The sequence below is a fragment of the Carassius gibelio genome, chromosome B1 (assembly GCF_023724105.1).
Source record: "Carassius gibelio isolate Cgi1373 ecotype wild population from Czech Republic chromosome B1, carGib1.2-hapl.c, whole genome shotgun sequence".
NCBI classification, from domain to species: domain Eukaryota; kingdom Metazoa; phylum Chordata; class Actinopteri; order Cypriniformes; family Cyprinidae; genus Carassius; species Carassius gibelio.
In genome coordinates this window covers 21,021,231-21,036,923 of record NC_068396.1, presented here as the reverse complement: position 1 = coordinate 21,036,923, position 15,693 = coordinate 21,021,231, and the positions used below count along the sequence as shown (strand labels likewise).

Sequence of the window (15,693 nt, the reverse complement as noted above, 5' to 3'; positions counted from 1 at the left end):
AAACTACCAATAATTACAGTAGGAAGACTATAGCAAGCGGAGGTCATATCATAATGGCAATAAACATGATATAGTACAGTGGTTCTCAATCCTTTTGAATAGTTTTTACCTGATAAAATATTTTAAAGCTTTGCATAAATCAAAAAATGTATATTTATTAAAAAAATTCCCATGATAAGTTTATATTAGTTAAAAAAAAAAAAAAACATTATTTTTGACACCCCCTAGTTGAGAACTATTTGTTTACTAAAGAGTAGTATCTATAATGAAGAAATAAATATATTCAAAGATAAATAGAAAATCAACGTTTAAAATTGACTGAAGCGACTGTAGAAGGTTAAACAACATTTGACATGGATATTTAAGCCAAAAAGCTGAAATGTTTAAACAGATCATAATAACCTATTGTATTTTTATGAGATAACTATTAACAGTGTTCTCATTTGTGTTGCAGCATAAATGTTAAGGTTGCTTAGTGTTGACTTACAGTCTGACAAGGAAAGGATGGTTGACCTCCGTCAGAACCTCTTTCTCATTATGCACGTGTTGCTCCTGTTTCAGACGAATTACATCTGGGATTTTCATCGCCTTCAGAGCAAAAAAACCTCTTGTCTTTTTATCCTTCACCAGAAAAACCCTTCCAAAGGTTCCTGTACCTGAAACAATGGGGAATATTGACTTAAAGAGAACCAAAATCAATGTTAAAATATTTCCTTCACCCACAGTGGACCCAAAATATATAAACACCTAAGCCATACATAAAAAATTGAAGTGAGTTTAATCATCTTTGCTCAGTTTTTCTTTCCATTATCCAAAGGGAACCATCAAATCTATAAATTCTTTTGTGATGACCACTTTAACCCACTTCTTAAATATAATCTGAGAGAATAGAAGCATGTTTGTGTTTGGTCTCTCCACAGAGATTTGTTGTCCACAGATGAATAGCACTCGGAGCTGGGAGAGTAAAACTCTCAAAGACGACCCGTCTCAAAGAAGTCTTTGATTCTACTGTACAGGGACATGGGTTTCAGTGGGTAATAGATCTTAGGTTACACACCTATGATCAATGGCGACAGGGAGAGCTCTCAAGCTGAGAGAGCAGGGCACCTTGAACCACCCACCAAATTACAGGCTACTCAGTCTCACCAGAGTGCAGTTACAAGCCCAAGAGGTCAATACCTACAGGAGCCAACTTGACAGGCTATTTGGACAATACAACCATTATATGCTCTTAGACCTGAGCCTCACACTTAATGCTTAACTAATCCCTGATGATAAACTGAACAACTTTACAGCATCATGGGAAAAAAGAACAGGCATGCCCAGAATACGTGAGGAGTTGGTGTACACTGCGGGTAGCACTCGGGTCAAGGGACGGAAAACCACAGTCTTGAATTAGTGGCAGTTATTTGGGTTTAAGGGCCATGAAGTAGATCAAGGAGCTGAGATACCACAGAGAGGCTTGTGTTTTATTTGTGTAACCTAGCTTTGGCTTGAGAAAGACTTTTTACCTAGACACCTGAGACAGAACAAACACTCATGACATTTTGATGGATGTCATCATAATAAATAAATACATACATACATAAAAGAGAAAACGATATCATGGTTTTTGATTGACACTAGTGTTCAAAAGTTTGAGGGCAGTAAGATATTTGACCTTTATTTTTTAATACTTTGAATTAATCTTGCTTGATACTTTTATTCAGGAAGATGTATTAAATTGATCAATTTATTTTTATTGAATTTTTTATGATAGTTTTACGTTTTTAAATGCTAGGCATATATTCATGACATAAAAAACACCATCACGTAATACAATTAAAATAATAGTTCAACATTCTGTCATATACTCACACTCATGTTGTTCCAAACATGTATGAGTTTCTTTCTTAGGTTGAACAAAAAAGAAGATACCAAAGGGATGTTGGTCTCCATTAACTTCCATAGCAGGAAAATAAACACTATGGAAGTCAATGGGGACCTTTTGTTTGATTTCGAGCATTCTTCAACATGAGAACGTTTTGGAACGACATGAGGGTGAGTAAAGGATGACACATTTTTCATTTTTGTGTGAAAGATCCCAGGGTTTCCCAGACATTGATTTATTTGTGGCGGTCTGCCACAATATCAAAACGGTCCGCCACAAATAGATTTTCCAGAAGGCTTTGACTTTGTTGAATAAACATGAGCACTGCAAGTTTCAAAATCAAAAACTGGCGCAGGTGTTTTTATATCACTGTATTCCAGAAGAAGAACCAACTGTTTTCAAAATGTTCATTCCATCTTGCATGTAATGCTTGATAAAGCAGCTGTTACCGGAGTGCCTCCTGCTGGCAGAAAAAAATAATTTGCATATTTCTATATTGGGGCAGGGGAGTGCCGCCACAAAGAGAGTGTAAGGCTGTGGGAAACACTGGATCCCTTTAAATGTCTCAAAACAATTGTCTTTCAGTTTGATCTTTGATAAAAAATTTTTTTTACCATTTTCAAAAATATTTATTAATGAAAACCATTATCTAAAAAGACAATCCAGTACTGAGGCTCATGGCCCTTTTTCCATACAGTAAAAATTAAAGTGTAAATGTCATAAGACAGAGTTCAATTTCAAGAAACAGAATTAGAAACAAAATGATTAATAACACCAAACTAAGCTCTACTCTTTTTGTAATGGGGTAGTTTTAGATGACCTACATTTCCTCGTAGCTGCATTGTGATGAGTTATGAGCAACGATACTGGTGGAATAACTGACATGGAATGTTGGCATTTAACACGTTTACCTCACACAAGGAATCTTTGTTCAGAGACCACTGAGTTGACATGGTTACACACGCATGGAAGAAAACAAATGCCTTAGCTGTCAGAAGGGAGGGAACGCAACTGGTACATGTGAAGCAAGACACTTGATGACACATTATTAGATCATGTTTCCTGCCTGTTACAGGGAAGTCTTATTTAGCTAGCAACACATTCAAAACAACAAAGGAGATGTTATTGTGAACTTATAAGTGAAGAAATCAAAGTCACTATAGAATACAACAGTATGACAGTCACAATGCTTCACTTTTTCATCTTCTTATGGGACAGATGCATTCAATAGCTATGTTTACATGCACACAAATAACTGCTTATTAGTGATTGTACCGAGGCCTCGATCGGACTGAAAAGCTTCATGTGAACGTCAATTCACCTGAATGAGTTAGATATGAACTGAAATGTTGATCGAATTGAAAGTGGTGGTGCAGACAAACCACTGCATTCTAGTTAAATATGGACAAACCCAGCATTTGGGTTGTTTTTAGCCAACAGTTGGGTTAAACTGCCAGGTTAAATTGGGTTAAACTGGCTAGTAACCCAACCGCTGGGTCAAAAACAACCCAATCGCCGGGTTTGTCCATATTTTACCCATGCAGCGTTGGATTATATTTAACTGAGCATTTTTGTAGAGGTTTTTTTTTTTTTTTTCAAATTCAAATTTGCAGTTCATTTTATAAATTAAATGAAAATAAATACAGACCATGGAACAATATTTATTATTAATTCTTGAGAGTCAAACATTTTAAATAAACATTTCAAACAGTCATGGGAAATAGTTTTACTTTCAAGAGTAAAAATCTTTGCATCTCAAAACAAACAAAAAAAATTCTACAAATCAACAAAAGATGTAAAAACTCCAATGCAACAGTAAATTTATAAGCAAGGGCAGTGTTACTTAATAAATAAGTCTGCTTGTGGAGGACAGATGTTTGTTCCATCTTATTAAGTTAAAGAGATGGATTTATTGATGTATTTTATTGTGTACAGAACTACAGCTTGAAATTACATTTAAGGCCAGACTAAAATGCACATCAAGTTTAAAATAATAATAATAATAATAATAATAATAATAATATAGATAGACAGTAATAAGGCTATTTTGATTAGCATTGGATTATAAATTCACTTTATTGTTATGAAATTTAACACAGCGTACCTGTGTTAGATGTACCGTAAACTCTACTGTAAAGGTGCACCACTCGCTGTCGCTTTGGTGAGCGCAGAGAGAGCGAGAGAGTCTTACATGCATGCAGAATTGACGCACTACATGTAAATGATATACTTTGTTGTATTGTCTGGTTTCCGACCGCATCACAGCACAGAGACAGCACTCATTAAGATAATAAATGATATTCGCTTAAATTGTGACTCCGGCAAAATATCGGTGCTGGTATTGCTAGATCTCAGTGCTGCGTTTGACACTGTCAATCATAGCATACTACTAGAGAGGCTGGAAAACTGGGTCGGGCTTTCTGGGATGGTACTCAAATGGTTCAGATCATACTTAGAAGGGAGAGGCTATTATATGAGTATAGGAGAGCATAAGTCTAAGTGGACGTCCATGACATGCAGAGTCCCACAAGGCTCAATTCTTGCACCGCTCTTGTTTAGCCTGTATATGCTTCCACTAAAGCCCCTTTCACACTGCCATTCCGGCAAATACAGGGGTAAAGTGTTCCTGTAATTGTTCCCTGGTCGCTAGATTTGGCACTTTCACACTGCCAGTGATGACCCGGTATATGTGCGTGCTTTCACACACAACCCTTGAAGATCCCGTAACGACACGTGACATCAGCGCGTGACGTGTAATGCACGAGTCGACAACGTTTGGCACGTTATACTTTAACTGAAGCAAGCAAACGATCTCGGCGTCAGCGCGGAAAGTGAGGAACTAACTGATCTCTGCTTCATTACAGTTTGTACATATGTTTTCGTCGCGAATGTTAATCTTCCTTCAAAACAGCCGGTAAAAGAGTCGCGCGATAACGCGCGTCATCACTTCGATACGGAATTAGATCTGGCTTTTGTTCACAGAAGGCGACCAGGCAATGTTACGGGAATATTGCGGGTCCGACGTGCAGTGTGAAAGGGGCTTAAGTAAAATAATGAGAAAGAACCAAATTGCCTACCACAGCTATGCTGATGATACCCAGATTTACCTAGCCTTATCTCCAAATGACTACAGCCCCATTGACTCCCTCTGCCAATGCATTGATGAAATTAATAGTTGGATGTGCCAGAACTATCTTCAGTTAAATAAGGAAAAAACTGAAGTCATTGCATTTGGAAACAAAGATGAAGTGTTCAAGGTGAATGCATCCCTTGACTCTAGGGGTCAAACAACTAAAAATCAAGTCAGGAATCTTGGTGTGATTCTGGAGACAGATCTTAGTTTCAGTAATCATGTCAAAGCAGTAACTAAATCAGCATACTATCATCTAAAAAACATTGCAAGAATTAGATGTTTTGTTTACAGTCAAGAATTGGAGAAACTAGTTCATGCTTTTATCACCAGCAGGGTGGACTATTGTAATGGGCTCCTCACTGGCCTTCCCAAAAAGACCATTAGACAGCTGCAGCTCATCCAGAACGATGCTGCCAGGATTCTGACTAGAACCAGAGAATCTGAGCATATCACACCAGTCCTCAGGTCCTTACACTGTCTTCCAGTTACATTTAGGATTGATTTTAAAGTACTTTTACTCGTATATAAGTCACTAAATGACCTAGGACCGAAATATAATGCAGATATGTTCAGTGAATATAAACCTAACAGAGCAATCAGATCACTAGGATAAAGTCAGTTAGAAATACCAAGGGTTCACACAAAACAAGGGGAGTCCACCTTTAGTTACTATGCCGCCCGCAGTTGCAATCAGCTTCCAGAAGAGATCAGATGTGCTAAAACATTAGCCACTTTTAAATCTAGACCCAAAACACATCTTTTTAGCTGTGCATTTATTGAATGAGCACTGTGCAATGTCCGAACTGATCGCACTATATTTTCACTGTTTTATTTTATTTTATTTTTTAATGTAAAATCATTTTCTAAATGTTTTAATCATTTTAAAAGTTTTAAAATTGCTTGTTTTATTTTTGTTATTATTTTTCTTCATGATTATTTTACTTTCTTTTATGTAAAGCACTTTGAATTACCATTGTGTACGAAATGTGCTATATAAATAAACTTGCCTTGCCTTGCCTTATATTATTAAATAATACTTGATTATCATATTATAATGCTTCACTAACTAATGTTAAGAGTATACTTTCAGATATTCAAAAAGCAGTGCCATTTTAAATAAATATTTATACAGTATGTATGTATGTATGTATGCATGTGTATATATAAGCCATATGCATGGAAATAACTGGTTTACCTGACCAGCCAACATAAAATAAACATAAATAAATGTATTACATAGCAAAAAAAGATTATGCATAGCTAAAGTTGGAAATTTCCATCAAGGTCTATATTTTTGTTGTTTAGGCTGTTCAACACTTTGAGTCTTTGAAGGACTGATACAGTGATAATGCAACACTGAAACAATAATAAAACATGGAATATGAGCTTTCCCTCAACTCATTTCTTTTAGAATAAACCAAACATGGCTATAGAGTAAATGCACTTTGTGGAAGTATTTAATAGAATTCACTTCCTGCTGTAACTAAATAATGTGGTAAACCCACCCCACAGCTTAGTGGATATTTTACATTCTCAGCATACAATTCATATGCATCTCACACAATACAATCTTAGAGCATAACCTTCGTTGCACAAAGTCTAAATTATATTCATTCACAGCTTGAGAGGTTGTTTGTTAGTGATTTTAAATCACAGCTCATGGGAACACAAAGTAAGAAGCAGATTAAATTTATTTGAAATGGTAATCACAAACATTTCCAAGTAATATCTCATTGCTACACTTTTGTTTTTGCTCCCATTTTTTATGAGCTGAACTCAAAAATCTAAGACTTTTTCTATGTACACAAAATGCCTATTTCAAATATTGTTCACAAATCAGTCTAAATCTGTGTTGGTGAGCACTTCTCCTTTGCCGAGATAATCCATCCACCTCACAAGTAGGGTTGGGTATCGATTGGGTTTTTTACGATACCGGTGCCATAACCGATACTTAGAAAAAAAAAAAAGCTACAAAAAACTATGGATAACATTAAATAACAAAAAAATTAAAATAAATGCATAGCTTTCACACACTACTTGGATGCTCTCATTTCCCAAGCTTCCCTTACTCTAAGGCTAATAAATGTATTTCATGATTTGTGTCATTGTTTAATACAAAACCACACATAATGTTTTTACTGTATCTCTGTCAATCTGTGTTTCTACTGACACACTACAGCAAAAGATGTAAATAACTGTCCGAACACCATTCTTTTGGGTGAAAATACTAATTTGCCTGAGACTTTGCACAGTAGTGTATGTATAAAGTATGTATAATTAGATTAAGTATATTTAAATAAGTATAATTAAAGTATGCGCTCATATGTTTTAAGGGCTAGATTTTCACTGGAGGAAACAGCTGTGGTGTGATGAGCGGTCAACAGAGCGAAAACTTTACAGTAGATGAGAAACTGATTCCTCCCCCATTACCTTTTGTAAACTGTATTTATGAAAAGGAACTGCACATACAGATATTCTAACAATCTATCGATAAACACACACCTTGTGTCCTCCCTCTGTTTGTGTTTGAGTCTGCTCACGCTGCTCCGCCGCGGTCTGCGGATTGAAGAGCGCGCTGAAAGACGGGGAGGAGGCTGACACTGAGGCGATCGCAAATTTTAGTAGTTTATGAAGCTAAATGCTATAGCGCCGCTAAAAAAGCCTAGCGACGCCCGTGCTTTTTGTGTACATTTCGGAGAACCAGGACAAATATTTTAATTGATTGCTCAGGCATTTAAGAGACACCGAAAAGAGGCACCGAAATCTGCGTTCTGATTCGGTTCTGTGCATACCGGTTCCATAGGTATTGGTATCCATGTTGGCACCGGGTTTCGGTACCCAACCCTACTCACAGGTGTGGCATATCAAAATGGTGATTAGTATGATTATTGAACAGGAGTGCCTTATGCTGGCCATAATAAAAGGCCACTCTAAAATGTGCAGTTTATCACACAGCACAATGCCACAGATTGGCAATTGGCATGATGACTGCAGGAATGTCCACTAGAGCTGTTGTGAATTGAATGTCCATTTCGCTACCATAAGCAGTCTCCAAAGGTGTTTCAGAGAATTCGGCAGTACACTCAAGCGGCCTTATAAACGCAGACCACATGTAACCACACCAGCCCAGGAGCTCCACATCCAGCATCTTCACCTCCAAGATCAACTGAGACCAGCCACCCGGACAGCTGCTGCAACAATCGGTTTGCATCACCAAAGAATTTCTGCACAAACTGTCCGAAACCATCTCATGGAAGCTCATCTGCATGCTCATTGTCCTCACCAGGGTCTCGACCTGACTGCAGTTCGTCATCCTAACTGACTTGAGTGGGCAAATGCTCACATCCGATGGCATCTGGCACTTTGGATAGGTGTTCTCTTCACGAATGAATCCTGGTTTTCACTGTACAGGGCAGATGGCAGACAGTGTGTATGGCATCATGTGGGTGAGCGGTTAGCTGATGTCAACAATGTGGATAAAGTGGCCCATTGTGGTGATGGGGTTATGGTATGGGCAGGCATATGTTATAGACAACGAACACAGATGCATTTTATTGATGGCATTTTGAATGCACAGAGATACCGTGAAAAGATCCTGAGGCCAATTGTTGTGGCATTCATCCACGACCATCACCTCATGTTGCAGCATGTAAATGCATGGCCCCATGTTGCAAGGATATGTACACAATTCCTGGAAGCTGAAAACATCCCAGTTCCTGCATTGCCAGCATACTCGCCGGATATGTCACCCAAGATGCATGTTTAAACAATTTTCGTTAATTCTGAAGACTAAATTACAAATCGCAAGATGTAAAACGCTAAAGTTAGGCTAAATGAACTACTTCACATACGCATGATTATAAAGCCACATAGCTAAGCTTCAGACAACTCTTTTCTTTTTTTTATCTACAAGGAAGAAAGATTGGATTCAAATAGTTTGCAAGATCATGAATACAAAAAAAGCTGTAAAATGAGCAGATGATTAGGCATTTAGTAGGCTTTTGGTGTGTATGCATTTAGTCATCTGCTAGTAACCACATAAATGCTTTAAGGGGTCATGTGATGTGATTTCAAGTCAACCACACCCTCCAAAAACAGCTCATTCTAACACGCCCCCACATGTCTACTGTACGTCACGATGTGGGAAGATTTGCACAACGCCACCCAAATGTTCACGTAAAGAAAGGCATAACTTTTATTCTTGCTGTTGCCACCGCCGCAATGTTGTGGAAACGCTGTATGTTTCCTTGTGAAAGTGAAACTAAGTTGTTTGGCCTTCTAAAATAGGACACAACTAGAAATCAGTGGTTAAGTAGCATCTACAACCGTTCCAGAACAGTTCAACCCAAATATTCAGATGTGTGCAGCACATTTTACGGAGGACAAGGACTGTTTCTTTGAAGAGTAGACTATAGTGCCGGTGTCTCTATCTATAAAGTGGTGCAATTCCATCTTCGCAAGGATTTTTGCAGGTACATGTACATATTTAAAGAGTTTGCCACTGACAATTCAAACGTGAGTTTTGAGAAATGTAGAGCAGCACTTGTTATTTGTCGTCTCTCCGATCACAAACGCAGATTATGTTTACGCAGCGCCATACACAACGCAATGCGTAAAAAGACAGTATAAGTCAATATAATCAGTAATTATGTCCCCACTGAATGCAACAAATGCCTTGTTTGTAATGGGTTTTATTGTTTTTGTCTTGTTGCCACACGCTTGAGGAATTCGGCCAATCAACATACACCTCGCTTTTCAGACCGATGAGCTTTCAACACGTTTTAAAAAGGAGGGCCACAGAGGACAACAATAATGTACAGTATGTGGAAACTAATGTGTTTTTTAAACCCTAAATTACATAAACACCTTGCATTACACCAAATAATGTTATTTTTACCAAATAATGTTATTTTTAGCAACGTCATATGAACCCTTTAAGGAAAACAAAACACCACAATTGGGGTGTTAAACATGTATTTTATGTCAAAGAATTAGAATAAAATCATCACACCTGAATATGGCAGAAACATTCCTCATACATTTACCCAATAAAATTTATTTTATTTTATTAGAAGTGAATGTTGCACCTTTTTCTTCTTCTTCTTCAAAAAAAAGAAGAACTATTGATTTTTGGTTGCACCTACTTTGAGCATCCTTTCTTTAACCTTTTTGAAATTTGAAAAAGTGAAAATATCTTGATCAGATTGATTTCAGGGCTATGGAACTGTAAGTTAAAAAATACTCAAATATTTCCAGGTTTGGAAGCTGTTGCTAAGCATTTAATATTGTGCACTGCTGGGCATCTGTGTACAAATTTCAATTAAAAAATTTTTAATAGCTTGATATTTTTTCAACATGCAAAAAAAAAAAAAATCCAGTCCTTAGATGAATCAAACGATAATTGATTTAATAAAAAGAAAATAAAGCAATAAAGCATTCTCTAAATATAAGAGGACAAAGGATCTAGATGATTTAGATTTCGAAATTTAGCACAGAAAAAGATAAAGGTAGCAAATTTTTAGATGTTGAAGGCATGATATAATTTGACAGAAGTTGCAAATAATTAGAAACATTTCTTCATGTCTGTTGCTACAAGTTTAGTGCAAAAACTACCAGTGAATAGGGTTTGGCCGATATACGATGCCGTCATCCATCCCCATCGTGATCTCACCCCCCACCCCCACCCCCATAACCCACCACATCCCAACTCCATGTTTGGAAAGGAAATTAAGTGTACTACGGAACCCCTAAAGGAAATAAATAGCTTATGAGATTGGATGATAAAAAAAATAATAATAATTAATCTCTCGCAATCATATCGTTGGGTAGTTAATTATACTGTATATAAATTGCATCCATAATGGATACGCTACTTATTTGCAGGGCTTTCATTTCAATTTAACTTTCCAGATTCATGACCCATGGACTCTATACTATGAAGCAGCAGTACCTACCTACCACACATTTTACAAGATTAGATATTTGTCAGGGGTGCTCAGTATCTGCAATTCATTCGCCAACGTCCTATCAGTCATCTCTCCTTACTCTGTGTACTGTATGTGGTAAGTGAACTTCCATGTACTGTACTGTAATGTAATGTAAGCAAGCGGCTAACTATGTCCCTTTAGTGGCTCTGTAGAACTCATTACGTATACGGATTCACGCATCAGGCACACCCCCTAACCTCAGCCCCCAATGTCATCGCCATCGTTTCACTGTAGACATCGTCTGATGTAAATTTGGTAGACATCGTCCAACCCTACCAGTAAATAAAGAAAACTGTGGGATTTATTTTTTTATTTTTGTTGTTTTTATCAAAGAAAAGATGTGTTGCTAAATTATTTTTTTTATTTGGTAAACTTTTTAGTGTCACATTTTCAGTTCACATTAAGGTCATTCTAGAGCAATTAAATGTTTAAAGCAACTAGGTTCCATGAAAATCCAGTAATGGAGCTAGCAATATTGCACCTACTTTCACATAATCAATCTTTCATTGAAAAAAAGGACAGTAGTTAAAAAAAAAGTGACGAGACATTGAGCCAAGTATGGTGAACCATACTCAGAATTTGTGCTCTGCATTTAACCTATCCAAAGTGCACACGTACACAGCAGTGAACATACACACACCATGAACACACACCCAGAGCAGTGGGCAGCCATTTATGCAGCGGTGCCCGGGGAGCAGTTGGTGGTCCGGTGCCTTGCTCAGGGGCACCTAAGTCGTGGTATTGCCGGCCTGAGACTCGAACCCACAACCTTAGGGTTAGGAGTCATACTCTCTAACCACACAAGGCCACGACTTCTCAAGTAATCAGACAAGATCCAGTAAAATATCAACCAGTTTCTATATTGAGTTTTGTTTCTTGGTGTTCAAGCAGATGAATATTATGAGTATTTAAGTAGAAATAAATTAATTTATGAATTTCAGTCAGGTTTTAGAAGTCTTATTCAACTGACACTTGCTTATTATATTTGACAGATTTTATTAGGAAAGAAGCTGATAGAGGAAACATGCGGAAAGGTTCTGGTGGATCTGCAGAAAGTTTATGATACTGTTAAGTTAAAGCTGCAGTAGGCAACTTTTGACGCTCTAGCGGTTCATAAACAGAACTGCTTGCATCTTGCGGAAGAACATCGTAGCCGGAACTACTTCTCTCTGTTTATGTCTATGAAGAATCACAAAGGTACTGGGTTACTCCGCTGCGGTACCCCCGAAGCAATCTAAAATAGTCCGAATATAAACACTTATTATAGGTGCACCCTAGTGATTCAGGACAAGCTAAAAACACGGTTTGGAAAATGGATTCATGGTGTACTCGCTTATTATATACATTTTTCTAAATTTTGAACACAAACAAAGTTACAGACCGCAGCTCTGATTGGTTGTTTTTTACCGGGAGCGCATGACTTTCTGCAAATGGCAATAGGACCACTGGGAGGAGCCAGAGGAGCTTAATTTTTTCACAGATTATCTGTCTCATATTCTACTGTCAGGACATAATGACAGGTTTAACAAATATGTAAAAAATATATTTTTACAAAAGTTACCTACTGCAGCTTTAACCATTTAATATCATTATAAAGTAAGTGCTATGGGTTTTTCATGTACAGGAAAATCTTGGTTAGCTTTCTATCTAACAGGGAGAGTTCAGAAGATAGAAGTGGGAGGGATACTTTCTGAGGATGAAATTGTGAATAATGGGGTTCCTAAGGGTCTGCTATTATTTTTTATTATATAAGCCTATAAGTGATATCCAGGCTGCACGTGAGGTAAATATGTTTTGATATGCTGATTATGCAGCTCTTTTAGTTGCAGATATGGAGATTGAAAAAAATCAGGAGAAATTAGAGCTTGTTGGGTTGAAGGAATATCTGAATGAAAATAAGATTTATTACATTTAGGTAAATCAGAATCCATTCTTTTAGATTAAAATTATAAATTGCATAAGGCAAAAGATTTAGCTGTTGAACGTTCATAGTTATGTCCTAGCAAATAGAACACTGGTTAATCATCTAGACTGTGTTTTGGATCATTTAAGTGGAGTAAATATTGCTTGGAAACTGTTGTGGAAATGTAATGCTATAATCAAATACATTGGCAAGATAAACTAGTTTTTTTAAATAGTGAACATTTAAGAGGCTTGTTATAAGACTTGTTCAATGTCATTTTGAGACAAAACAAATGAGTGAGATAAGTTTTAGGATTACAATATTTTAGTCATGTGGAAAATATACATTTTCCAGCAGCTTTAATGGTTCATTATCGAATATATATATATATATATATATATATATATATATATATATATATGTATATAACAACTCAATCTTCTTGGTAAACTATTTCCTAAAACTGGTCTTTATAAAGGCTTTAATGTTTCTTTTAAATAGCGAGTCTCAGTAAAGCACATTTTCAGCCTTTTACTAGAAAACCCTTGTTTTAGTAATAATTTGCCATTCCATCGGACTTTATACTGCTGGGTAGGGATAACCTTCACTAAGCTGCATTTAGCCTTGCTGTGATATCAAAAGCCTTAAATTTTTCCCTAAGTTAACAAAAGAACACTTGTGCCATATATTATCCACATTCATTCTCTCCTCTGCTCTGCCATGAATCAAATCCGAGCAAAACCCCCCAAAAACTTGAGTTTGGACAATGATTTCTTCATTATTAGAATGGCAATCATAAGAACATTCAGATAGGAGATTAAATCATTTGTCATGGACAGTAAATCCCTACCATCCAACAAAAAGCTCTACAAATTGGATTATGTATGCTGGGCCTAATGCTATAATATACATTTCAAATCCGTTTTTATACAGGAGATCGCCCTTCAGAATGCTATGAGAATCATTTTCCCTTAGACCACAAAGCAATTTTCTTGTACATTAAATCACTGATATGACAAAGATGGTTGATTCTTGGAAATAGCACTTATGTATCCAGTCCAAAAAAAAAAAAAAAAAAAAAACCTGTGAGGCTGCTCTGATAATTATGTGAGAATCAAGGATTTGTACAGAAAAACAGCAAATAGTTATGATATGACAAGAACAGAGTCTCTCTCTTGCTGTTCCCATGCACAATAATATCGTGTATCATCGATCTCATGGGCTGACGATATGACGATTTGAAAAATGACCATGTCGCCCCACAACACTAGTACAGATTAATATTGAAGTTATTCAATTCAAGTTCACATAAACTCTTCTTTCCACTGCGGCTGTCTGTCATCCTTCATTCAGCAATCAAATTGCGTGTTGCGTTCGGTTATGACAGTCGAAGCGATGAAACTCTCTTCAAGAGCGCACAGTAACTGAAAAACTGTAGAAAGAGAAGGCTCAATAAACGAACTCACAGATTTAATACACTATGTATCAATATCACTTCCCTTTTGTAGAAGTGATGTCTGGTTCGTGAACGAATCGTTTGATTTAACCGGTTCTTCTTAGTGTACCGGTTGAACCAGTTCACCAAATCTGACTAAATCGTTAGAATCGGTTCACGTCTCCAGTAATAATTAATCAACAAATTACTTAAGTTATTCACTTTTTTTACATGGCTGACACTCCCTCTGAGTCAAAATAAACTAATATCCCGGAGTAATTCATGTACTCAAACACTACACTGACTCAATGGTGAAAAAATGGTATCGTTGCATCCCTACTTTGAACTTTGATCCATTACTGTTTTTGTGTTTATTTATGTTTGATGGAAGCGTTGCTAAACTTTAAAAATTAGACTGATTAAATATGTATCTATTTCTTTGTATTTTGTGTACACTTTAAAAGTGTATATTTAAGTTTACGTTATGCATACTTAAAAGTTGAATCTGCTTGTCTCACATTTCTTTAGTTCTCTAACCTTCTGATTTTTTTACAGTGTAAAACTAAAGCAAGAAAGGCTTCGATGCCACATACAGAGCCCGGTTAACCCTCACTGTTGCTAGCCTGCACTAGCTTGCGATAGGTTTCCAACAGGAATCCAGCATGACAGGCTTATTCTCGAGAAACTGAAACCCCACAAGGTTGAGCTACACAGATGGAGTTTCCACATACCATTTACAGAGTAGAGTATGGAAGACAGTTTCTGCTTTGGAATAAAACAAATAAATGAAAAGGTAAATGTAAGGTGTGAGTTTAAAATATGACAAAGAGACAGTGTGACAATTTTGCAAATACTAGACAAAATATGTAATTACAAGAAATTTGTGAGAAACAGTGAGATTCAAAATTGCAATTAGCTCATTTTCATTTATTTTTTTTTACTCAGAGGCAAAAATGGGAGATGCACTGAAATGTTTCTATATATTTCTGCTGAACAAATTTACTGCTAATATAGCATCAGCTTTGGTCACGTTGAAGTCCGTTGTTTCCGTTGAAGTCCATGTTTAACTGTTGTAACTGTTTTTCGACTGTGCCTGTGCAACTACAGTAAGTGTTGATGTGCAACAAAGTGTTGATGAGAGTAAAAAAGGAACAAGGGGAATCTTAACAAACTCTAATCAAAATACAGTGTGACAACTAACTAAAACATGCTGACACGTGCAAAATGCCTGTGTACATGTTCACATTTTTTTTCCCCCAGACATGAACTGCTCTCCTCCTCACCCTGAGGCCCTTAAACAATGAGCTGTCCTTTCAGTTTTATACAGTCCAGCTAAAAGATGCAGCTATCACCAAAACTGCTCGA

General features: G+C 36.8%; 1 protein-coding gene across 2 annotated transcripts in view; it reads right to left on the bottom strand.

Annotated features, from left to right (window-relative positions):
* Positions 1-15,693, bottom strand: part of prkx (protein kinase X-linked) — a 36,273-nt gene that overhangs the window by 18,052 nt on the left and 2,528 nt on the right. For both annotated transcript variants that reach the window (XM_052546186.1, XM_052546184.1), the window contains exon 2: positions 488-656. In XM_052546186.1, the coding sequence (XP_052402146.1) occupies positions 488-656 (169 nt within the window). The remainder of the gene's footprint in view (positions 1-487; positions 657-15,693) is intronic.